Source organism: Hermetia illucens, chromosome 3, assembly GCF_905115235.1.
Source record: "Hermetia illucens chromosome 3, iHerIll2.2.curated.20191125, whole genome shotgun sequence".
Taxonomy (NCBI): Eukaryota; Metazoa; Arthropoda; class Insecta; order Diptera; family Stratiomyidae; genus Hermetia; species Hermetia illucens.
The window spans coordinates 141,816,320-141,843,900 of NC_051851.1; the positions used below are offsets into that span (position 1 = coordinate 141,816,320).

The 27,581-nt window shown below is 39.1% G+C and overlaps 1 protein-coding gene across 2 annotated transcripts in view; it reads right to left on the bottom strand.

Annotated features, from left to right (window-relative positions):
- Positions 1-5,893: 5,893 nt before the first annotated feature.
- Positions 5,894-27,581, bottom strand: part of LOC119651236 (protein real-time) — a 74,693-nt gene continuing 53,005 nt past the window's right edge. The window contains exons 2-8 of one of the 2 annotated variants that reach the window (XM_038054714.1): positions 21,893-22,834; positions 16,896-17,154; positions 16,702-16,823; positions 16,339-16,413; positions 14,247-14,502; positions 14,071-14,171; positions 5,894-8,536 (exon numbers count right to left, since the gene is read on the bottom strand). In XM_038054714.1, the coding sequence (XP_037910642.1) occupies positions 8,339-8,536; positions 14,071-14,171; positions 14,247-14,502; positions 16,339-16,413; positions 16,702-16,823; positions 16,896-17,154; positions 21,893-22,834 (1,953 nt within the window). In that variant the 3' untranslated portion in view covers positions 5,894-8,338. The remainder of the gene's footprint in view (positions 8,537-14,070; positions 14,172-14,246; positions 14,503-16,338; positions 16,414-16,701; positions 16,824-16,895; positions 17,155-21,892; positions 22,835-27,581) is intronic. The other variant, XM_038054715.1, reaches the window with a different exon arrangement.

Here is a 27,581-nt window from a genome sequence, read left to right on the forward strand (position 1 = left end):
CATGTAGGGGGCCAAAAATTCTTCCGAGGATTCTTCTCTCGAACGCGGCCAAGAGATCGTAATTTTTCTTGCTAAGAATCCAAGTCTCCGAGGAATACATGAGGACTGGCAAGATCATTGTCTTGTACAGTAAGAGCTTTGAGCTTGTGGTGAGACTTTTTTGTAAGTTGAAATAGGCTCTGTTGGCTGCCAATCACAATGCGCAGATTTTATAGTAATAGCTGTTATCGGTTGTGATTTTCGACCCTAGATAGGAGAAATTACCAACGGTTTCAAAGTTGTTACGGAGGCAACAACTGTGGCCCCACCTTGGACACCAACTCGATTGGGATGAGAGTCCAGCGATGCATCATCTTGGCACCAATACGGACACCAAAGTTGTCAACCAGTCGAACTCTCCTAACAAGTTTGCCAGTCGTCAATACCGAATGCGCGAGATAATATATGGAGCAGGACGGCACTTGCCGGAGCTAACCCGAATGCTAGCAATTCGGCGAAATGTGGGCCGCGATTTTTGGTTCTCACATATTATCTCCCTGTCAGGACACAGAGATTTGATCACGTGCCTTGACTCAGGGGTCAACAAAACCCACAAGGGGGAAACTACTCTAATAGAGACGTGAAGTGTCGAGGCGGAGTGATACCACCGAAGATTTTATTTCCAAAGGAGCTCAAATGCCAAACGAGTGGCCCCTGTCTTCTTTTCTTCTTCATGAGGGGCCAGTTGATATGATGGCCCTGCGGTGGCCCACCCCAACGTAATCGTTTGCTCCCTGCCGCTTCCAATATAATGGGGGGAACCTGGAAGAGGGCAAGGGAACAATAAGAACTCCAGAGCTTAAAACATAACAATAATTACCATATTTCTAATATTAAAATTCTTATAAACAACAGAAAAACTTTCTTCGACTAGAAATGTGTAGGTGTATCGCAAATAAAATATGTTCAAATCTTTAATTTTCTCCTGTTCATAGACTTGCACTTCTTCCATTTAAATTCGTGATATTATTTAATTATTTGTACTTAGATGTAGCTTCGTTATTATAGAACGACATTCCTCCTTTCCTACTTATACCATTTTTTAATCCTCTTTTCATTTTTTTTAAATATATTCTCTCCTCTGAAGACGTACTTTCTCCACTTGTTTTTGTGATAAATGTGGTAAATAAGTAATATTTACGAATCTTGGTGGCTAACGTAACGGCGACAAATGCTGACACGTAGAATAAAAATTTCGGATCTATCCCTCACGGGGGTTGAATTTCCCGATTTTTGTTGAGTTTACGGTTGTAAATTGCTGGACACTTTCCAAAGTGGTACGGGTGCTCTCCTGCGCAAGACGCATTTATTTGCTAGTAACGCACAACTTATCCCCACTAATCCGGGAACAAGAAAGAAAAATTACGACGATTGCTCTTGCACTCGATTGGAAAACAGAATATGTCCGACACAATCACGATTCACTTTCAGTGGCTTTGATCCGGCGGAGCTTACTATTCTTGAATTTTCTCCCCGGGCGACCAATTATCTCTTATCCTTACAATTTTCGATATTCCAACCTCCAAAAACAAAAACATGCATGGCACAATCCGTACTTGCCACCTTCTTCTTTTTCCTCCTCTTTCTTTTTTTTTTCCGAAAAAAATAATAATTCCCTAGCCATGTAGCGCAGCAAAGCAGAGCAGGGCATCACACGGACAAATTTTCCTTCCGTGGCAGAAGAATTTTAATTTTAAATTGGAATAATAGAACTTCAAAAGCGGCCAGGAAAAAGGTTAAAGGTTAAAGAGGACGCATGATAGGGCATCTCCTTGTCTTAGACTGTTGTTGATGTCGAAAGTAATCCTGCTGCTTTTATCTGGCCTCGCAGTCAGTTTGACCAATTTCGTCGGAATACCGAATTCTCTCATGACCTTGTACAATTTTACCTTCGGTTATCGTAAAAGGGTATACATTTTTTTAGGATGTGTTTACGCTTTGCTCGATAACATTATTGGCGACTTCCAGAATATATGACGAAATTACCAAAAATGACCCCATAGTTCAAAAGGAGTTACCTCTGATGAAGGAGCAAAACTCACGCTCCACGAGGATTCTCGAGCAGGTGCTTTTACGAAACAGGTCCCAGGAGGACCCACTCCTGGGGCTCCAAGCAACCATCGTCTCTCTTGAAACGACTATTAAACAAGCGTTCAAGGTGCCCAACTCACAACCGATGCCAGCAACACATGATGGAGGAAGCATTCTGTACAATGGCCCAGAAAAAGCAACATCCAAACAGTAGCATTAGCTCTTTCTTAACGGAAATCTGCAGACGGAGAAGGATGAAGGCGAGTCTCCCGTACCTAAAAACGGGACAATTTGTATCAAGTGGTTCTCCAGGTTGGAGGTTGCGTAGGGTTGACAACCCTACACGGAAAACAACCTATTACGAAGCCACAAAAGAAGCCTCGGACTGGATTGACTACACAACGACAAATCCAGCCACGAAAAAGGAATAACAATATGCGCAGTTTCTCATGGCACTTGCGTTCCCTGTACAGAGGTGGAGATGCCAAGCAAGTAGCTAGCCGGTACCCTGTCTCAATATAGGGCTGATTAACAGCATTGCTGGATGCGTTGGACAGGGACCGCTTTCCTGGAGAAGAGTCACTACACCATATACTATAGTAGCCATCCAGTAAACCATGTGCTAAGAGTAGGTTTCTTAGTCAGCCAGAAAATGAAACCTGCTGTTATCGGCTTTGAAAACATAAGGGAAAGGCTGCGAATAATCACTTGAAGAACGTTATCATAAATACGGCCACCAAGATACTTGGCCCCAGCCGCAAAAAGTGTCGGAACTGCTGGTTTGACGATGAATGTAAGCTAGTAACGAAACGGAAGAATGCTGCATACCGAGTAAAGTTGCATTCTCAAAAAAACGCGGCCACGCGCAGAGACTTATCTCCGGCGAGCGGAGAAGCGACTTCACAGACGGAAAAAGGAAGCCTGGGAGAACCTACAGGTCTGTGATCTCGAAAAGTGCAGGGAGCAACCGCACCGGGCGCGGCAGTTTTACCAACAAGTCAGCAGGATGAAGCCCTACACAACTCGATGCTCGATGCGAGACAAAAAGGGAAATCTGATTTCCGACAGAATGGGCATCTTGGAGCGATGGGTTGATTACTTTGATGAACTGGTACGACTGGTAAAGAGGCATTATCTGTCTCATACATAAAAAGGGAGATATCACACAGAGCAGCAATTATAGAGGTATCACTTTGCTGAGTACCATCTATAAGATATTCTCCGTTAGCGTGCTAGGCCGGGTAGCCCCATACGCCCAGAACATCATTCGCTCATACCGGAGAGGCTTCACTCCAGGCAAATCAGCAACATATCAGATTCAAACGCTTTCTCTGTGCGGCAAGCGGTGGAAAAACTTTTAGAATATGGACATCAGTTGCACCATCTCTTAAAGTCGCCTATGATAGCATAGTCAGGTAAAACTGTACACGACCATGAGGTATCCCAACGAAATTAATAAGACTGACTAGGCTGACCCTGACCAATGTGCAAAGCCAGATAACAGCAGCAGGATCACTCTCGAGAACATTCGACATCAACAACGGTCTACGACAAGCCCTATCATACGTCCTCTTTAAACTGGCCCTAGAGAAAGTGATCCGTAATGCTGAGGTAAATGCAAGGAGTACGATCCTTTTTAAGTCCACCCAACTACTGGCCTAAGGTGGTTAAGGTGTGCAAGACAATGATCTTGCCAGCCCTCATGTATTCCTCGGGGTCTTGGGTTCTTACTAAGAAAAATTGCGAACTCTTCGCCGCGTTTGAGAGAAGAATCCTCCGAAGAATTTTTGGCTCCCTACATGAGGATGGACGATTCCTTATTAAGGCAGGCCTAGAACGGATACCGGTTGTTACGCCGTTGATGTTGATGATGAAACGATGGTTTTCAATCTTCCGACTTTCTGTACAATTCATATTTTGAATAATGTCAATGTTTATGGTACCTATACTCATCATGCCGCATCATTGTAGTTATGTCAAGTTGATAAAAGTATTGTGTATAAAAACAGTCGGTTAAATGAAACTCATTGTTTTCTAACATGTAGCAGCTTCATTTATTTTTCAGTTCAATTCACATTATATTTGAGTTCACAAAATCAATTTGTTTTAACTCCACTTTCGTCTCCACTACGTTTGTTTTTGTTATATTTTTTTTCTCTTCGAAAACTTGCAATTTCATATTCCGATAAGTTAACATCTAAATATCTTTATCTGTTAGTAAAATAGAACAGATGTAAATAAATGTTCGAATTTCATATTTCAATTGTACTGATATCTCGAATAAATAACAACATATTGATCTTTTTCTTTTGTCTTTAAAATTCGTTACCTTTTTATAATTTGTTTCCTGAATCAATGCATAATTTGGCTTTACTTAAGGTAACATGGCGGACGACAACGTTGATTTTTTAAAATATTTTCAGAACGTCATTTCAACAGCATGTAATTCTGCCTTTTCATTGCTTCTCGAATAGACAAAGCATAATAATTTGAACCCGTTTCTTCTATATACATTCACGCCTTCCGTGAGTTTGAAATTTTACTATAGTCAGAATCACATATTAATTGATACGATTAGATTACACTCGATTTTATATGAATATGTCTCATACAAATGAACTATCTGTATTGCATACATCGATGGGTTTCGAAATAAAGTAATGAACAAATTCTTCAAACTTATTTTCAACTTTACTGATAAAATCGAGTGCAAAGGAATATTCGGATCTCTCACCAGCTAACCTGTGTATTCAAAAAGTTACAGCACACTACACTCTTAAAAAATAACCCGTCATGAGGTGGTGAAATGTACGAAATGATTATATCTGTGTATGGGGATGATGTTTTGAGTCAATTCTGGATGGGCTTCCAGGTTAAAACAAGAATAGAACCGGCAGAAGATTATAAAGGACTAGACTATCTATAGTCTCAACATTAAAATGTTGGGCGGATGTAAGCAAAAAATTAAAATCAAATCGCCGAATGATTCTAGAAGAGCCATTAAACATTAGTGAAGAATTCGTTTTTTGGTTTTACACAAAACCTTATTAAGTTCGGTTTACCATCCGTTTGTCTGACACACGCATTTTTCTCAGAAATGGATATATCGATTGACACCGAGTTTGGTGGGAAGGTAGGAACTGAATGCCCATGAATACGATGAGTCACATCGTTCTATGTAGAATTAACGGGGGATCTTTACATGCAAAAACGGGTTTTTCAATTTTTTAGTCATATGGGGTCTCGGTTAGTACTTTTTAAAGCTGGCCTTAGTCCTGACATTTAATGCATAAGAGAGGAGGGCGAGAGCTGCAAAATGGTCATTGTTTAACGGACCCGTTCTTAGAACCTACCCATCCAAAAAATCGCAAAAAAATAGGAAACTGCCACTATACGGTGCGTAGGCTTCGAAACACTCTTCATAACGATATCTGTTTTAACGAAGTATATCACTAGAATTTTTAGTAATTGATTGCAAAACCCCTCTTAAGTTCATCATATAATCATTGCAGTAATATAGGCTATAATATATAGCATGATCCTGCCAAGTTCGGTGTCAATTGAACTATAACCAACAAACTTATAATAAGTCAAAGTTTTCGCTTCAGTGCAAATTCTAAGAATTTGAATGTTAGTAGCACGAGTATTCTGACATAATATATGCATATACATTACGTGCTAGGTACTAATGGGACAAATAGTAATAATAATCGTTAGCGCAACAATCCATATTGGATCAGGGCCTTGAAGTTTGTTAGAGCACTTCATTCAAGACCGTAACGGTACACTACAGGAATATAGTACCCTATAGGAGGCAATGTGGTCAGCATTGTGCTCGTCCAAGATTATTACCCTGATTTGACTCAGGTACTCATTCTCAGCTGAGTCGACTGGTATGCGACGTCAAATCACGATACAAATTCTACTGCCACCAGTGAGATTTGAATCCACCACCACCATCCAACCATTCAGCTATCAGGACACTAATGGGACAAATGTCCTCCTAAATGTTTTTATATAAGAAATAAATAGATATGCGCACGTTTTGTCCCACAAACTTTCACTTTGGATCAAAAAGAACAACCAATTTTCACCTGCGAAAATTTCAATGTCAAGGTGATTGGAGACGAATCGTGGTACCTGAAATATGGTCCAGGGACGAAACGACGAGTGCTGTATGAAAAAGTTCAGGAATGGCCAATCAATGATAGTTCGCCCGTCAGAATCAAAAATCAATCCGATATTGATCACCGGCAGCGCACACCATATATGCCTGGATAATCTTAATGTTTTATTATTAAGACGCGACGAATCCTGGGACTTTTCGAAAACACTATAAGTTTGTCTGATTTTTATCGTCACATAAGAAGCTCGTTTTCAAGTTTTGAACTTATTCGTAAGTTTTATTATCTTTTCTATTGTGTGTTGAAAGTAGAAAGAGAAAGTTTTATTGAATTTGTTCCAAACCGGTTGATCTTGTCTGATCCTTTCTAAATGTTGTTTAATTGCGCCAAACAAGTTCTACTTGGACACGATCACTAAAAATATGACTTACACTCAAGTATGCAGAAAAACAATTCTCACATTGAACGATAGCGATACAAAGCGGTTAAAATCAATGTAAAATTTGTTTATGCCATACTATGCCCCAGTGATACCCGCAAAAGTAGATATCTACGCCACACAATTTACGTTTCCGAGTAAATTGCGTATGACATGCAAAAAAAACAAACAATAAACCAATTTGAAAAAGGCTTTTCCATAGTGTGAAATGCACTTGAAATTATTTAAAAGGATTTGAAAAAAAAAAACGAAAATAGAGCTCTTGCATTTCTTGAGTGCATGTCTAGGATGAATTTATAAAACATTTTGGTGGCCAGAGTTTTTACTTGATTCATGAATTTTATTTCATCAACCGAGTTCGTTAAAACGAACACGTAGATTGGACTTGACTTCATTTTACATTTCCACTCAAAATTGTCATTAGCCACATCTCCTTACATACACCACAGCTTTTCACGGGCAGCGATAAATGGAGATGTGACAATATTATTTAAATATATGATCGATTGCGTGCTGGTTTGAACGAAATAGATACTTTAGTTAAATTTTAAATGAAAGCATTTCTATTGAAACTAATTGAATTCTCTATTTCAAATAGGAATTTCATTACAGATTTGAAGCTACGTCTCTAGATAATAATATTCGACCAGAAAAAGTAGGAATTGCTACAAATATTGAATTTTCGAGGTTCTGTTTGCTTCGTTCCAGTGAGCATATTCAAAAAAATGTTATTAGCTACTGTTTGAGTTTCTGATGCTCCTATTTAATCTACATATATCGCTTTGAAAAGAGAATGTTCTTCCATAGTTCAATTTACTTTCAGTAACAATCAGGAAACCAAACCAAACTTTTCTGAAGTTATTTTACTGTTTATGATCGTGGGTTTTGTTCTAACTAAAAAACTATAAAGTCTGATTTGATTTCTGATTAGTATGAATTTTTCTTAGAAAAGCTAACATTCTACTTTGAAGTGCCTTTAATGAATGGTTTACGCTTAGTGAGGAGAAAGTGATGACGCCTTTCTCTTTCAGATTCAGTCGCTACGCTACTGATTACAAGACTCATTTAGCTTTTGAACGTTACATTGTATTGTCAGTTTTTTGTGACTGTGTGGTAGCAAAAAATTTGCTCAGAGTCTAAATTAACGATAAGAACTTTTCCTTAATTTACTAATTTGTCGATATTACAAACATTCCTGGTGCACTACATCTAAGATTTGCATAACATTACATTAATATTTATGTATGCATCCTATGAAGCATTTTAGAATGAGATTGTGGTTTTGCCAGGAACTAATATCGTTAAAACGACCATATATTTGAATGTACTATAATTTATATTTTACCCACACCATTGCTACTCTCACTAGATCGCTACGAACGGAATCAGTATTACCTTTTCGTTTCTTTCACAATACTATATTTAAAATAGTATATTATTTGATAATATAACTAGAATATATTGTGTTTAACAACTTATTAAACTACCCATTGACTACTATATCATTTTTAAAAAATTGTCTACTTTCAAAAGAATATTCAAATGAGACTGTGTAAACATATCTCCTTCATCAATATTCTACCAGTTAATGTAAACATTCTTTTCTGTTTCATGTGATATGAAATCGAACCGCCCGAAAACAAGCAAGATGTAATTGATAAATTAATGGATTGCAAATAGCTTAACTTAAAAATCACATTTATTATCATCGTGATTGGCATGAGCTGGCAACGCTGAGTGCTGAACATCCTGATTGCAAGCTAGTCATGGATCCCTTGTAGTTAGCTGAGCTTAGTACTTCATAGAAATACATAAGTTGCGCAGGTCCTGATGACGATGAAGATGATGCTGGGCTGAACCAATGCATAACATAAGTGTCGGCTGAATTCATGACATGTGAACCCTGGAAATCATAGAAACATATAACTTGATTGCAAGATTGCTACATTTTTTAACACAAAAAAGAAAGGACAAATTAGATAAAACGACGTCATCAACTCAACAGAATAGTGCGTCCGGACATTTATAACTTAATAGATCGTGGATCGGCAAATCGATGCTTTAAAGCGAACGGAGTTTAAATTACGCTAACACTATTAACCACTCCAAAAGAGGCAGCGCTATTTAAGGAAAACCAACAGTCTATATTCTTAGTCTATATTATAGTACAAAACTTGAGAGCTTCTCTGTGTGAAGTCCCCACAAGTATAGGGACGATTGAGTATTACAGAGTTTGGGTCATAGTGGCTTCGGCAGGCAACAGGCAACAAAGTTGAGTAAAATTCTTACTTGACAATGTCATAAGATAAAGTTTTATTTTTTTTTTCATATTTTCTTCGCGATAATGTTAGAAATCAAATTTTACTTTACCAGACAGTTGTTATAGGGACAACAACGTCGCGAAGGTGAACACTGAGAGATTTGTCGAAGAGAGAGAGCAGGTGAGGTCGTGCTGGAGGGTACTCCCGGGGCTGACGGTGCTGCCGCTGACATTCAGTTACGAACCTGATAACGGCGATCTGAGGAGCTTCTATGCCTAAGAGGGCATCGAATCGGTTTGAGAAAATATAAGGCCCTGTAAGTTGGTCTCCAATGATTGCGGCCTAAGCTTTTAAATTCCATCAATTTTGAAAATATTCTTCACGATTCACTCCATCCGTGATTACTGTGATCATTGTAAGTCCTTATTCTGAAACTGAAAGTCCTTATTCCAATATTTCCTAATTCCCTCTTGGAGCCAATCACAAAAAAGTACCCCATTTTGGATGGAAATGATAAAAATGAACTTTTTATCTTTTATTGGCGAGTTTGGGTTTTTTACCTATTTTACGTTTTTGGATTCAGATATTTCCATTTAACTTACTATAACTACCACACACAGTACTTAGGATAAACTGATGTTCACAAAATGTTATCACAGTAAAAAAAAATAGTACATTGTGGACGTTAAAATTCGAGGAAAATTTTGGCCGAGGAGAACACAATTTTTGTATTTAAAAAGCTATTATTTCTACACAGCTTAATCTCTTTTCACAAATTTCATGTTTTCTAGAGTGAAGTCCTAGCTACGATTCAACGTTTATTCCAATGCTCTAGCTATCGGAGTTTTGAGTTATTGTGATTTCAGCCGTGTAAAGGCGACAATTCTTTTTAAGAAATTAAAAGTTGTGTTGGCAGTCATGAAACAGTAGTCTTTCCGACATCGAAACTCCGTATAGATTTTTTTCAAAAATATTCAATAAGCGGCATTATTATTGGGTAATTAATATTAAATTTTAAGGTAAGGGAATCAAAATTATTTAAGGATACTCCGGATGAACCACAGTAATTTGTTTCGAAAGCGGAATTTTGTTATAAATTATCATCATGGATCTCGATTTCTGGTAGGTCTACCATAAATCTGCCATAAAAATGGAAGATGTCAGTGGCAAAAACACTTCTATAATACAATATTTTATCGACTCTTCTTTGACATAGAAATATCGATTTAAAAATCTAATAAATCACAAATATCTTGTGGCGTTCTACCCCTTCCTTTGATAATTATTCAATAATTTGGCGACTTTATTCAAACTTAACTACTTTTTCGAAACCAAATTTGGCATTGGCAGAGAAGTTACGGAACCATATTTCAGCTTGAGAAAGAGAATAAGGGAATCGAAAATATAGTCCATTTCCTTTGTGTTCTGTCCATAAAATGAATAATAGCTGCACTTTTTCGATTATTCAGTTCAATTTTCTCATGTGTCGCATATACATCTTCTATTCTGCAAATTTAACATGCAAATGAAAGAAATCTTGACTGACGATTTCGTCCAGGTCAGAGACAACTCATCAGACGCTGTCTCACCTCTGCCCTGGGAGTAGCGTGGCCGAAAATGGCGACAGGTGGTAATCGCCCCATTTATATATAATCGCAAACACGACATGCCCTGGACGAAACCTTTAGTGGAGATTTTTGAAAAGCTTGGGTGTTTAATTCAAAAAGAGTCCGTGGATCACAAGAGAGGAAGTAAGTTGCTTCCCAAGTGGTCCGGTTCGTCATCAAGTGCGTGCGCACTCAGGACTCCCAGCATCCTCAACAAAAAAAAAATGCAAATGAAATTTCTACAAACATATATTCATTTATTTTAAGTATATAAATGCTTAAAAAGTCTGTCCTAAAATCGTTACCCCGACGTGATCCACGAACAGATTACAAAAATATTTTCACTCTCACAGATTTAAAGTTTTGACTTTTTTCACTTCACTGCTACGCAAGATGTAAGCCTTGCGAAGGTTCTCGATATCTCTCGGTCATTTTGAAGGGGCACGCCTATGAGGTACTTCAATTTGGTTGAATATTCATATTAGTTAAACAATATAAAACCGGAAGTTCCTGCGGGGATAGTTGATTGGGGATGAAAAACGATCAGTATACCTTCAAAGGATTTGTAATCTGGTCGGCGATCAAAGTAGGTAACTAATCAAGCATATTTACATAGCTTGAAAAGATGCCGGAGAGTGTGTGTGGTATTCTTGTTTCAAACAAATATACTAAATTTGAGAAAATGGCTCTTATGGTGGAACGCACACCACACTCGTCGGATTTGTTAGTCCTAGCACAACCCCAACGCCCTCAAAAACTAGATCGTCAGTGACTCCGTAGCCCGGGATAACAAAACTGATAACGTGCGACGAAAGAATTTTCCGTAGACTGGAAACTTTGAAAAAAAAGGAAGTACAACAGTGCCTGAAACGGGAACAAAGATAAAAAGTGGTTGTGCGTTTTTTCATCAAATCAAATCCGCAGCTAACGCTTATCACTGACACATCAAAATTTCGAACCTCAACGCCTCGTGGTGACAAATCGAAATGCGTTTTGGAAGGTCGAGGATCACGTACCTTGGATGTGAGAGTGCGATTGATACTTAACTTCCTAAAGCTAACATATATTGGCGAAATGCGGGGTTTCAATTTGATAAACTCCTAGGGTTTTTTTTTCAGCAGAATCATTTTTACAGAAAGCACTACACAAAATCACGGCCAGAGTAAAAAAAGACAATCCACACTATTGGTCGCCTTCGAGGAGTGGAAGCAGCAACTGGGTTGCGCATCTACTAAATCCCTCGATCCTGTGGCTGGTTCCGTGCTGAAACAGGTTGTTAACAGGGACAGGTAACCAATAGATTTCCTTTCCAAATGAGTCTCCGACACTCCGATCGGTGGTGCGGGCAATCTAATTGGATCTGGGTCTTGAGGTGTATTAAAGAACTTCACAATACACTACAGTAGCACAGTACAGAACTACGGTACCCTATAGGAGGTAATGGCGTCAACATTGTGCTTGGTCGAGATTATTAAACTGGATTGTCTCAAGTATTCTTCCGCAGTTAAGTTGACTGGTATCCAAAAATTTAGTCATGATACATTTGAACCACGACCTGCCGAAACGACTGAACTAGAAACTATTTACGGCTTAATACGCCAATAGAGGTTTCTGCATCTTATTGACTAGTATACGAACAACATCCTCCGTGTAGTTGGTGTGGATAGCGGGGTCACTGATGCTCTGGTCAGGATGTATTATGCCATCTCTAACGAATTGCAGTGCATGATAAAAGAACTTGGTTCGTTGTATTTGAAGGAACTACGGCTCAACGGTACGATGCAATTGTCTACTGGCTCTATGTTTGGGCATATGTCCCAATGACACTTTGAAAGAGAATTTTCGACGTGGTGCATTACATTGAGTGCAAACCTTGTTAAACATAGAAATCATGTACTGAACCCGCGAATGTGTACCGTGTCAACGATTCAAGGTCGTAAAATACATCAGAGTAGAGGTATCAGGTACGATACGAGGATCTATTGCATAAACATTGATATTTCAGATCACCGGAATCCCGGCTTCAGTTCTTGAAAATATTTAAGCCCATAAAATCCGATCATTCTCAGTCGAGAAACAAATTAACGGAATATATCAGTACATCAGTCGCTGAAATGAGGATACTTGGCGAATTCTTTGTCTAAGAGAACATACCGGAGCTAGCATCTTTCCTGCACAATCTGAGGGAAGAATGAAATCACCAAACACCACAATGGTAGGGTACTTGTTTTGTGATGCGTTCACGTCAGCTGGTCGGAACAGATAGAAGCGATGCATGAAGAACGCGTCTGCCCTCGAAACATAGCACTACTTTTTCGTTCGTCCTAACTAATTTGGTTGCGCAATGCATACAAATCCTACAGTTTGTGTGATTCAACAATGACAAAACCCATTTCCATATCATGAATTTAAATATCCTGGAAATGTTTTTTCGTTTAATTTTACAAGAGATTTCACGAAAGTTGTATCTTTCGTTTCAAGCGAAACTTTAGGAAGTAGCATGTTATTTTCTCTTGGTTTGTTTCTTCGCGCTCTAGAGCCTTTTTCAAATGAAATAGTCTTTATTTCGATAGCTAAACCATAGAGTTGTGTGCAAGCCGTTTAAACAGTGGTAGACCTGATGAAATTAGGTTGAAAAAAATATGAATTCGGTTATGGATATTAAAAATTTGGTTTGGAAAATTATAAATTTGCATGGAGAAAGCCATATGAGTTGCAATTTTAGCCATAAATATGTTGATCAACGTACAATAACTGCAATTGGAAAATTATCATCTATTTTTTTGCGTTCTGTAGTCATTTTTTTCCGTGGAGGTCTGACACTTTGTCATGAGACATGTCAGTTTGTACGGATGCCGGAAGGAAGATGCATCATACCGTGCAGCCGTTATGCTCTTCGTCGGCAAAGTCTAATCAGGTTTTAAGAGCAGTTGATGTTGTTCAACTCGTCAAGATACTTCAAGCCTAAATTATTGCAGCTTGACATCTTGATAAGAAAGGTATGGGTACGGATTTTTATGCGTCCACATTTCATATCTTCCAGACCAGCCAAATGATTTCAATTTAATTAGGCCCATTAGTAGTTAATAAGGTCCTGGCCGAATTGTATTCCAATTTCTTCAATTTTTTTGTTAGTTTAGTTCAGTGCACAGGGTGACCAGTGTTCTATGATACATAGAATACTACTTTAGAGTTATTCTAGCCTAAGAATTTAGGTTGAGCATCAGCGTCTCGATCTCGTTATCCCGGCTTATTACTTGAACAGTATTAAGTATCGACGATAATGAAACTGAAGAACAGTCTCATCAGAAATGAAATGGAGGAAAAATAACAAAGAGAAGGAAGAGATTGTGTGGGTTGCCTAGACTTCACAAAAGAGTGAACAGGAGACAGATAGCCTGGAAATCACTAAAATTCGAAAATTAAAAACCTAGTAGATCAGAGTGTTTTGCAAACAGAAATTAATTTCTGTAAGCAGGTAATAGTATTGTGTTAAAACTGGAGGAAATATGCTTTTGGCTTTATGGAATTTTTCACCCATGAATGTGGATATTAAAAAGGCAGCTTACCTGAACACTTTCTTTATGACGACATATTGTAGATGGTTCCTCGCGGAAATAATTCTTTCCTTCTTCAAAGCCCGACAAGTCAAAGAACGATGTAGATGAATCTTCAAAGAGAATTAACATTCGAATAATTATTAGTATTGTAGATAATAGACAATTTTCACAATAAAATACTATACCATTTTTGGCTGGTAAATCTGCTGTCGTCCGGTACAATGTAAAGTATAGATCACTATTAATAACATCAAAGTCCCACGTAAGAACACTCTTGGGATCATTATTTTTAATCACAACCTCATGTATACAACCAGGTCTTACATCTACGGTTTTGTATAAATTATGATGCTCGTGGGGCGGTGCTCCATTTTGTGCCTCTTCTTCGCTGTTCATTTTGTATAATGTTTTGGGTACAAGTCCTCCTTCGTGAATTAAGGTCTATTTGAAAGTGTAAAAGTTGTTATTTGAGCATTTCTCAAGCAGCATTGAAAAGAAATGTAACGAAAGTGGAAGCATTTACCTGTTTTTTTTTGAAAATATTGAGAGTATTTTATACGAAATATTTTTTAAGTCTTCAATGACATGATTTTAGAATAAGTGCTTTCCACATCGCATCAAGTGATTATTTATTTCATTGGAATTGCGCAAAACAAAACAACCAAATTTTGATATTTGCATAATTTTTTTTGAACATCATTTTTGCAACGCTAGTGAAGAATATTGCTATGTCTTGACTAAAAATGCTAATCAATGAGAACAATGACAGAACTGTGGTCGTTTCTCTTTTCTTTTGATTTTTTTTTCTATAACATGGACACATTGTGAACGATTAATCAATCTCATGTACTGTGTGAAGTGACGACGATATACAAGACAAAAGCTAATAACATAAACTCAATACTGTGCAAACCGGACACTGGAAGATCATATTTTGAGAAAATTCTCAAACGCCTCAAACAACACAGTTCTTAGAATGCTTTCGATCCTTATATGTTATGTTATATTTCTGCTTTTAATTTATTTAAGACAACAACATTGCAATGTTTTGGAATAAGATAATTCCGTTTGATGTACGGTTTTTTCGTAATCGTAATTAATATCCCAGAAAATTAAAAAGGACCGGTCTTTTCCTAGGAAGAGCAGACTTTACCTCGTCTTTCAGGACAGGACGGTCATACGTATGAGCATAGATGTATATTATAAAATACTTTTGCTTATGTTATGATAACCCGTTTACTTGTCGTAGGCCTGCAGCAGCAGTAGCGTTCCAGATACTTGGCAATTACATCATTTTTGTAATTACGAAAATGATTCCAAGATAGATGGATTTATCTTAATCAAAGAACTGAAATGGTTCAACGTCAGATGCATCTAATCCTGCTTTTGACTCAACCGCCCTTTCTATTTGTAATTTGGTAGAAGTTGCTCTATAAAGATAAATCTTCATCTGATTTTTTGCCCGTAAATTAAAAAACCAGTTAAGATTGTTATATATTTTCTTTTCTCTGATGATTTGTGGGTAGCTTAATAAATATCCGCAAATTCAAATTTTCTTCTTTCTCAAGCTTGATTCAAATAATTGGCAGCAAAAATGGATGTTAAATAGTAATATTGTGTGCTTTAAAATAATGCAAAAAGATTTATATCTGGTATAAAGTTTATTATGGTCGCTCGAAATGATGAGTTCCTCAATAATTGTGAATATTAGCATTTAAAATTGTTAGCTGTTTTCGAGACACATGTAGGTGAAACTGCGCTAAAGAGCTCATTCAGTTTGAAGTCTGTTCGGAGCGAATAAATAGCTGACGTTTGTTTGAAGGTGATAGTGAAATGTAATAAATTACCACCAATTAATTACCCAATTAGAAATTGTGACGAGTTTACAACAAATCACGTTAATAAAGCAGTAAAAGAAAAAAAAAAAAATCTGGCATAAAAGCATTTTATAACGTAAAAACCAGCAGTGTGAATTTATTTCACTAAAATCGATAGCCGGGGACCTATTCCGTAAAACTTTTAGATGAAAGGATATGACATTGTGAATTGCCAGTACCTAGAACGCTTCTTACATTCCGATTGAAACTTCCGATTATCTCCTTTGAAATTTTAGCTGGCTTCAAGTATTCCAGGTACCTTTGCTTAAATGAGACAGTGAATTGATTTCGTGCTCATTTAATGTTCATTTTGGACCACATAGTGTTTAATGAGAAGGGATAAATCAACGAAAACAACGGGGTGATGAAAATAAGAGAAAATATGTAATTCACTCCTTACACATTGGCATGAGACTAAATAACAACGCGTGTAGTATGCCGGCGGTACTGGATCCATATTAGTTGTTATGCTTGGCTGGCAATATTAGATTTATTTGGTTTGATTTGTATATTTCATAAAAGAATGGTTTGATTTTGAAAATTAAGATTAGATACTTTAATAAGATAACGAAAATAGAATTATGTCAAGATATCTCGAGTTAATGAACAATTGTTAGTTTCTATTCTGTACTTTATGTACGACAAGTAAATTTGTTAGCTAATTCAAATTTTGGACATTGTTTTGACCTCTATACTGGAATTTCAATACTTTCTACCAGTTGTCCATTCCTATCTTTTAGTAAAAGTTAACAGATAATCTTACCTTACACGGTCCTCCCAGGAAATCGGGAATGATTTGTGAGTCAATATATTGCTCCAATCCGTCTTTCATATGCAAACAGTCCGGTCCTCCATAGAACAAAAATTTGGAGCGAGTATTTTCATCTGCAAGACATTATTGACACATTTGAGATTTCATTGATTAGCCAACAGTTGCTATGAATAGCTCCTACTTACCTATAAATGTACTAACAATGGTCCAAGCAATCGGAAATACCCTCGGCGCACGAACGACGAGAACGCGGCCCATTGTTTCTGGATAGTTTTTCTCAACAGTTTCGATAATTTTCAGCAAAACTTTGATTCCTGGGCGCCATAAATGACGCATTGAGAGACCCTCTAAATCAACGAGCAGACACCAACTGAGAACAGGTTTCCCCAAATGAATAGCTGATTCCTGAATTAACTGCATTCCTTCTTCGCAAATATGCAATGACTGAAATAGAGGCAATCATTAAGTGTAAGCATATTTAATGTCTACAATAGGTTTTGATATGGTAGTACAATGTCAGCTGCCTGGGTTTTAGAAACACTTTGCAAATTCGATATACATTCATTTTAGCAGTTTGTAAACATTGAACTTAAAAATTAATTTATAAATTAAAGGAGATACGGGGGAATCTGTATATACATATATTTGGTTTTTGAGAGCAGCTCATCAACTGAGAATTTTGTACTAACAAATGAAATTTCTCAAGAAACCGGCAGAATTATATCGTTAATATGAATTTACAAAGAAAAACAAACTTTGCTAACTAAGATAATTAAGGTTTTGTTTTCAACATCTTTGTCTCCAACAAAACCTTTAAAAGAAGACGAGAACAGCTTATAGATTCAACTACCCGAAACTATACTTGAGAGCAAAAAATTGAACATGAATGTTTTCAACATTTTTTTTTATTTCCTTTTGTTGTATTGAATGTGACCGGCGGCAGAACGGGCCCCGATCCTGTCGAGAAATAGGCAAGGGCTATTGACGCATAGACTGGAAATGGCGCATTGATATCTGCGCTTTGCAAGAAACCCGATGGTCTGGTGGCAAAAGCTGCGACTTAGAACGCGAAAGCGATAAAAATGGCTATAATCTTCTCTATTTTGGTAGCCCACACATTCAATACGGTGTTGGCATTGCCTTTTCAAAGGGTTTCCATGATGTCATTAAAGAAGTTGAACGATTTGATGACCGGCTGATGAAGCTTGCCACTATATTAGCTGATCGTAGTATTCTCTTCTTCACCGTGTAGGCATCACACATGTCGACCTGATGTCGAGAAAAATGCTTTCTGGCAATTTCTCAATGCAAAGACCTGCAACGTACCTCATTGTCGGCGACCTTAATAGCCTTGTGGGTGGAAAGGCAGACGATAACAGGTACCATGGAGGAAAGGGGCCTAGAGCGCGCAATGAGCGTTGCGAGCGTATTTCGATTTTGTGGACACCCACTTGTACTTATGAATACATGGCTCATCAAACGATTGTCTCATCTTTCTACATTTTATACTGGGAATAGTAAAAAGCAAATGGACTATATTCTCATAAGACGCCGACGTTTTACCACCGTCACTGTTCCCTATGAGACCATCGTGCCTCAACATCGGCCGATGATTGCTGTCCTGCCACCGATAAAACAACGTGCAAAACGCACTGGCCCGCCGCGCATTAAATGGGGACGATTTCATCAGAAGAAAAACAACCCTCGAGGTCACTAAGCCAGATAAGTGGTAGATCAACCGAGCTACGTGGTTTTGGAGTGAAGATGTTCAAATGAAGTTCCGTGAAAATGAAGTTCCTCGACGATAAAATGCTCGTCAATTGACAAATTTATAAGAATACCAATCGCGAACCAAAGAAAGCTATCACCTGAGCGGTCCATTACAATAATCTTTACGAAAAACGGGACACTCAGGATGGTGGAAGAGATCTGTATCGACTTGCCAAAAGCCAACACGAACGCACACAGGATATCGAACATTTCGGTTGTGTTAATGACAAGAACGGTACTTTTTTTTACCGACCATCGAGCCGCGACGGATAGATGGCGAGAATATTTCGAGTAGATTTCAACTGAAGAATTTATTCATTCTCCACTATCACAATCATTGTCGACATTTGGAGCAGTTCCACCTGTCACGCCTCGGCGTGGTGTTGCGTTTCAACACGGGTGCCCTACTCCTTAGACTGGTACCGCTGTTGCTTGGCTCTGATTGTGGTCCCAAAATCAATCCGTGTCTTAAGAAGACCGTAGGATTAAAACTCCACGACAGGTACCTACATTAAAACCCCAAGGACTTAACTGTCATCGCAACTGAAGTCGAGGCAGCAATAAAACAAATGAAATCGGGGAAAGCCACAGGACCTGACATCATCGCCTCTGAACCCTGGAAAGCGAAAAGCTGGGACCCAACACTGTGGTTCAATGAACCTTTAATCGGGTTTTTCAGGAAGGTAGAACATCATCTGGCTGGCAAGAAAGTACCATAGTTCCAGAATGTTTAAATTACCGTCCGATCCGGTCATTTTCCCATACCACGAAGATTTTTGAAACCATTCTTGACACGAAATCGTTGAAATAACCGTGAATCAAGTCTGAATTTTCAAGAACTGCGGAACTACTGACGCAATACACGCTGCGCGGTTACTTGTTGACTCGTGCTTTACGACAACACTTAGTGGCAGAAGAACTCGTGCGCTGGGTTCAATTGCTCTATTACAATCTGAAAAGTAAAGCTCGAAGTGTGGCGGATGTATCAAAACCGCTTCGTGTCTCTGTTTATCAAGGAAGCGACCTCTCACCACTCCTCTTTGTTTTTGTTATGGACACTGTCACTCGGGATATCCGACCTTTCATGATGATGTTTTCTCAGCACCTAATAGCGAAAATAATCTCGAGCAATTTGTTCAAAAGTGGAATCATCGCCTCATGCAACACAGTCTCGGATTGAATCTGAATAAAAGTGATTTTTTAACGACCAATCCCCGTGACACAGACATAATCACTCCCCAGAACTGAGCGATTCAAATATCTCGGGTGAATGCTATCAGCCAATGGAGAACTGCGTTTTGAAATTGCTTCATACATTAACGCAGCCTGGATGAAGTGGCGTTCCACAACTGGTGTTCTTTGTGATCGACGTATCAACGAACGTCTCAAATCTAAAATTTACCACAATGCCGTCCGTCCTGTCGCCCTCTATGGTTCTGAGTGTAGTGTTGGCCGACTATAAAAGACAATGAACGGCGTCTTGCGGTAATGGACTAGTGGCGTGACACGTTTTAATCACATCTGAAAGGAGGATATCTGCGATCGATATGGGGTTGCACCGATAGTGGAAAAACTGCGAGAGAGGCGTCTTCGATGGTATGGTAACGTAATTCGCGCCAACGAGAAAACACTTGCCAAGGTTAGTCTGAACATAAGCGACCAACAGGCCGGTCGGAAAAGCGGTGACGAATTCTTGTGGGATTGTCTCCTGTTTCTGTTACTGGCTTCAGCTCTTGTAAGTTTGCATGAGTGGCGTTTCTACGGTGAATTCTTTTTTTAATTCATTCCATTAATACTCGATTTGATTAAGGCCGAGGTGGGCATGGTATTACCATGACATCCACCTCCTTTTAATGTCAGAGTACAATAGCAGTAAAGTTTTCACCGATGAATCCCGGAGAAGGCAAGATGTGTAGGGCTTTTTCGAGATAGAGGTACGTAACGTCTACGTAATTTGCGGCTGCTTACTGGCGCTGGGATGAATACAAGAACCGTTTCCGCTTTTAATGTCATTCCTCCCCAGAAGATACTGAATCTGCCGCCAAAAAATACCTGCTCTGAGATGCTAAGTTGTTCTGAAAACCTTCGGTGTACTGGTGCTCGACTTAGTGATTCCCTTGCAGTCACATCCTGAATTCGTGTAAGAATAAGTCTACAGTCCATTGCTTTATTGTCCAGCTCGCACGTTCTCGAGCGAACTGAAGGCGAATTTTGCGGTGACCTCCTGTCATTTTTGCGTGATTTACAAACATCTGGGCTACCAAGCCCCCTTCAGCTAGATGTCGTCATATTGTCCGGCGGCTGATATTGACCTCTCGATATTTTTGCAAGTGTTGTGTGTGTTGTGCTGCATTTAAATCCCAATTTTTTGATGCGGTGGTGATAACACAACGGACATCTCTTTAAGATATAACGCAGCCTCCAGTCTGTTGATATCTCTGCTATACACGGCCAACGGAGTAACAACTTAAATTCGGATGTCGAACAACCTCCCTTTGATTCAATAAGTGTAACAAAATGAGCAGCTTGATGGCATGTTATACCCATTTCTACAGATGATGGAATCGATACACCAATATACAGGCTAAGTGCTAATAAGCAAATGATAACCCTACAACTGAAAAATACCTTTTTATACCTAAATAAAAATTGAAACGCTATCTGAATTGAGAGATTAAAGAGTGTGACCTTCGTTTGATGTTATTGTATGAATTTTATAGCTCAAGAGCCTATATTTATCCCTCTTGAAAGGCTACCCTGTACACTTTAAATAAATAAAATAAAACAAACATTAACATCTGAAATTAAAACAAAGACACTGTGCAATTATGCCCTGAAGTGTAGATGAGATGGAAACCCAGTTTAAGTATTCAACCAAAAAGCAATAAAGAAATTAAACTAAAAAAGGACGTCATGGATGGAAATAGTGGATCTTGCTTGGTTGTTAGATATTTGTTATGTTTAGAGTGAGGGGACACCTGCCAAATTCGACTGCTGATTTGGCTCAGGAATTGTTATTTGAAATAGCGTTCCAAGTACCCTCACAATTTTTAGTTGAAACAAGGTTTTCAGTGATATTGGAAGAACAATTTGAGTTTAAGCAATTTGCAAGAATTGCTCTTCTCTCTACTGCCGTAATTTGGTGCGTACACCGCCTACAAGGTATTTATATATTTATTGAGAATTTTTAGACGATACTAGGTCGTATTAAGTGAAGTTAGGATAGCGTTGTTTTAAACACAAACATATATTTCATAAAGAGTGAAAAAGTAAATAAGTGTGCGAATTGAATTCTGAAAGCAGCTTTTGAAATCTATTCACAACCGCCCATCAATCCGCTTAAAGTATTTGAGATGAAGACTATTGTAGAAACCATATAAAAAAAAGTTGAAAGAGGAAATTACAATCTTACCAATTTTAATAGTCCTTCTTCCCCAACAGCTTTCAGTAAGCCCTTGACATCCATGTGCCCCAAACGCAAAATATACATAGGTCTGCCGTCCTTGTCCTGATGATGCCAACTACCCGGGAAATGTTTTAAAATTACATGCGGCATTTTATATTCCTTCAGCAGCTCATCAATATTATTATCAGCGCGCCATACTAGCGATTCTTTTAACATAAGCATGGCTTTTTCCACATTGAAGTCTCTTGCACGAAGAAATCTTAACAAAGTCTGATACGTTGGACATTTATCAATTCCACTCGTGGTTTTGCATAATTTATGGAACTCCAGCAGTTTCGACTCTTGCATTGGCGATAAATTGCCCAAGTGTTTTGCAATAAAATCTCCATCAAGCATGTCACTCGTATCTGCTTCGTCAGTAAGTTTTATCGGTGAAAGTTCAGATGGTATTGTTTCGTCCGAAGCTTTCCAACGTTCAATATGTGTGACGCCTTCGCTTTTCAATTGGTCTATGAAATATTCAATAATTTCTCGTCCTTTCAATGTTGTCTGCGTGTATTGTTTCATGCCCATTTTCTCCATTGAGTTTTCAAAACCAAAGAAATTTTTAATATCAAGAGTTGCAGTTTGATCGAAGCATGTCCAGTCCGGATTATCTGGATGAACATAATAACGACAACGTTCGAAAATCTCAATTCTCGACGAGAATGTTTCATTTGTTGCTTCGATGCTTAGTGTACGGTTGGCTAAATCTAAATAGTTCGTTTGCATGAAGTAGACGACATCGACTCCGATAATTTTTTTGAATAAGTATGGGGCATCGACAGCTAGCTTGCAACGACGACTTGTATTACGACGTGCTCCGTGGTCGAGTATTTCATCTTTAATGATTTCACAATCCAAGACTATTGGCATTTGCGGACATTTTGGAAAGCGCCGCTCGTATGCCTGAAAGTATATGAAATGTATGATTAGATTAACAATTTGTAGTTTTATTAATGCATGAAAAGTAGTTAAGTTAGTCTATTTAAATTAATTTAAGTTGGGATGTACAGATTGTGATTTATTGCTAAGGAGTTTCGAGCCGCTGAATTTAAAACAGTCATCAAAATCACTCCAATATTAAAGAAAAACATGTCTTTCAAAAATGTCCTGGTAGCAAAATATCTGCCTAGAGCTGATTAGAATTTTTAATCCTTTAAGCTGTTTTATAGTGAGAACGATTCAATGAGTTTTCATGATAAGAAGTCTAAAATGTCCGTCCATACACGAGTTAATAGGTTTAGAAGAGTTCAAGGACATGACCCTTCCCAGGTTTGCGCAACTGGACTCTAGCTTAGTTGAAAAGCCACCCGTTTTTAATTAGGTAAAAGTTCTTCTGGTTAATAGCTTCGTAAACAAAAGAAATCTCTTTTAATGGAATGCGGTTAATTTAAGACAGCATAATTTCGGAGATAACATATGATAGAGAATATAGTGATTGTTGATGATAACAGGAAATGGCTGAAGCCCTGCTTCTGAACCAAAATCGGATAATATGCGAAAACATATGCTATCTGGTTCCATTTCCAATAGTGTCTGTGAGGGAGTTAATGGCACAGTACGGTTATTGCATGACCTAATTTAATACTGTAATAATGTGCGTTGTCTTTTTTGCTCGACGATCATCGATGAATGAACTATTTTAGTTCAGTTAGGCATCGATTAACTCTTTTCTGGACGCTTAGATCCGTAGCATACAAAAACTGTATGTGTGTGTGCGTTTGAGGTGGGGCAGAGGCAAAGCCTCTGAGCACTCAGACCTTGGTGGTCCATTATACTCGATTCCTCCGTCCAACGAAATATCCCCGATTCGTTTATGTATCGCAGGGTTTCCGTTAGTGGATGTGATGCTACCCGCTGCATTTGGAGCACATCAGCACCAAAAATCTGATGTCTCATACGTTCAGAGACGAGGCACTCATATAGAAAGTGCTCCGTGGATTCCGCTTCTTCCTTACAGGAGTGACACATGGATAATTTATATTCTGAACATATGCCCAGCTAGTGAATTATGGCTAGTCAAAATGCCAACAATATTTCTGCAAATAGTCCTGCTTTTCGATAGGACAAACTTTGCAGTATAGTTTGGTTCTAAAAGGAAAAGTTTGGTGTGTCTAGCAGCACTAAGGCTTCGCCGCCTGTCATTATAAGACGCTTGCCCCCAGTTTTTGATAGCAGCATCAGCCAATGCTACTAACACCCCCGTTGCTGGTTCCGATCCGGGCATGGGGGAAGTTGGAGTCTCTTTTGCTAAAGCATCTGAAAATTCACATTCGTAGGACTTAAAAAAACAAGTCTCTGAAATAGGATCGAGCTGACCACTGTGATCCTAGAGCCATAACGGCTGCATCTCTCTGTCCCCCTGGTTTTTCCCGTCGGGGCACTCACATAGAAAATGTTCCGTCGATTCCGCTTGACCATTATAGGATGGACATGTACCATCTTGGATAATTCCTATTCTGAACATATGCCCAGCTAGTGAATCATGGCCAGTCAGAATACCCCCAATACTTCTGCAAGTGTTATTGTTTTTCGACAGGATAAACTTTGCAGTATGTTTGTCTGGTTCTGACAGAAAAACTTTGGTGTGTTTACCAGCATTAACGCTTCGCCACCTGTCATTAAGGGAAGCTTGTTCCCAGTTTTTGATAGCAGCATCAGCCAATGCTACTGACACCCCAATTGCTGGTTTCGGTCCGGGCATGGGGGAAGTTGAATCCTCTTTTGCTACACCACAATGACCGCTCGTCAATCATCTTGTTTGCCGCTCATAGGATCGCATACAATTCAGCCTGAAATATCGTTGTTTATTGTCCCAAAGGAAGGGCCCACTTTTCATTTTTATTCGAAAGATAGAAACCTGCTCCAGAACCCTGTTCTGTTTTTGGGCCATCTGTGTATATCCTGACACGCATTTTCTGGTTCGTCCCAGTTTTCTCTTCGTTTCAAGATAACATCATATCTTCTACCAAACAGATGTATGAGGATCTGAGAATCGGAAGGAATTGCGAATACTAGATTTAGTTCTCCCAATGCTCTGTGCCCCCCACATCCATTGTTTTCCCTTGATCTAATCGAATTAGCCTATAAGCTGCTCTCATTGCAGTGCTCTGAATAAACAAATCCAAGGGTTGTGCCGGATGTGGTGCTCATGGCACCGGTGATACCTATACACAATGTTCTTTACAGTGTGGCTAATTTACAGCGAAAACTCGCTTGTTTCACCTTAACCCACCACATTACGGATGCATAAACGAACATCGGCGTATTGATAATAACATATATCCACATTACTACCTGAGGCCCTATGTCCCCATGTCGAGGCAAAGCTTCGCCTATATAGCCCATAAACTGTGAGAGCTCGTTTCATCTTTACCTCTATATGTTTGTTCCAAAGAAGCTTTCTGTCTAGAATAACTCCCAGATATTTCACTTCTTCGGAGAGTTGAAGGGTTGTACCCCTCATCTTTGGAAGACAAAGACCATTTAGTTTCTTCCTATTTGTAAATAATGTGTGTCCTCCTTTTTGTAAATAATATAATACCATTGTGGTTTTATTTGAATTTACTGAAAGTCCGTGCCTGGGACACCAATTGTCAAATCAACGTGCATTGTATATTTCTACACACCATTCCGAGATCTCGACCAACAGCCAGCATAGCCACGTCATCGGCATAAGCTTGAACGTGTATTGGCAGATATTGCGGTTCGCATAGTAGTGAGTTGATCAACATAATCCATAGAAGTAGCGATAGTACACCTCCTTGAGGGTAGACTTTCGTCGTTTCCGTTATTGGGTAGCGATCAACACCCACTTCAGCACACAGCAATCTCTGTGCTAATATAGCGTAGATCCACTTCATTAGAGTTTCGTCAACACCATGCTCTCTGGCGGCATCATAGAGCTTTTGGAAGGGCGGACAGCCATCGCGTACTCACCCTTCGAAGTTGCATCCTCTAGAAACCAAAGCATGAAGAGCAGACTCAGGACTTTCCATGTTGGTAAGCATGTTGTCTTCATGCTGCTTCATGCTTTCATTTAGGGGGTATTTTAAGAAGATCTTGCCCTTTCTGACTTTTGAGAAGATCTTGCGCTTTCTGAGAATTTGATTGACCGTGGCCACCATCGGTGTTCTCCGTGGCAGAGCAGGCGATGATTAAATGATGGCCTGCTCCACCACGGAGAACATTGATGGTGGCCACTGTCAATCGAATTAATAACATTCGAAATAAATTTTGAATGTTGTTAACCACACTGCGCCACAGGTGCGACCTTAGCGCCTTCTCGCGAATGTAACGCTCAACCAGTCTCTCCAGACATTTCAGCAAAAATGATGTTAGCCTGATTTGCCTGAAGTGCTTTGGATTTGAATAGTCATCTTTCCCAGGCTTTGGTTTGAAGACTATCTTCACCTTCTGCCAAGAGGAAGGTACTTAGCCCAGAGCAAGACATCCTCGCAAAATATTTCTTTGAAGTTGCTCTGAGTGTTCTATACCCTCCTTTAGTATCGCTGGGTAGATGCCATCCATGCCAGGTGCTTTGAAGTGTTCAAATGATAGTATAGCAGCTCTCGCCTTTTCATTGGTAAAAACCGCTCTCGCAGTGTCCCAATTCCCTTCTTCACACTACTGAGACCTGTTCTCCCGGGTGGTATACTTCCAAGAGGGTCTGTATAGACTGAACTTTGGGGTTCGTGAAAGTATCATCCGGTTTTCTAAGAGAGTCCAACTTGGCCAACTCATCCTTTTTAAGGACTCTGCACAAACTGGAAGTCTCCCTTTCACCTTCCAGTTCCTCACAGTATGCTCTAAAAAGAGTCTCGTTTCGAACGTTTTACGAGCCTCTTATATTCACGCTGTGAGTTCCGGAAGTTTAGACAGTCTTCATTTTTATTGCTTTTGCAGGTACGATTTAGAAATCGTCTGGTTGATTTTCTGAGTCTTTGCAGTTCTCGGTTCCACCATGGAAACGTTTTACCAGGTTGGCCTCGGGAAATAGGACAAGCCTCTTCAAAGCACTCTAACAGTGTGCGGTTCAGAGTTTTCAACTGATCTTCTATCGCCAAAGGAATATATAAGGACAGTCAATCAATTTTGCCAGTAGATAGGAAGAAGCTTCGGTATGCTGCAGGTCAATTTGACTAACTCTTATGTTTGTTACCATAAGTGCCGTCTAATATGAAAACCATCACTAACTGAAAAGTTTGTTGCGCTCAGTGTGGATCTCACTGGGGTTAATAGCTTGTCCTTACCTTCCGCCGAAAGTTCCGCTTTCTTGCGTCCGATTTCTCTGGATACCTCCACGCTTGGTGGTGTAGCAACATCCATGTCCTCATTCCCAAGAAACTTTCGCAGTTCCTTCCGTTGTCGTCGGCTAGGAGCCCTCCTAGGTTCACGATATCCTGGCTGCATGGAGCTATCTTCACACACCGGCATTAGACCAGTTGCCCCCCCCCCATTACCATCTTCCCTTTCTTTCGTTTTTCCGGGTACAGACGGAGGAGTAGGTTCTGACAGACAAGCTTGTAGTCTCTTCTCCTTTGCGACTAAAGTTTCCTTTTGCCGAGCCTTCCTCTCCCATATTTGAGAAGAGTTAGGCAAAATTGTCACCGACAGGTTGGCGGAAGTTAGGTTTTCAGTTGTTTTCATTAAA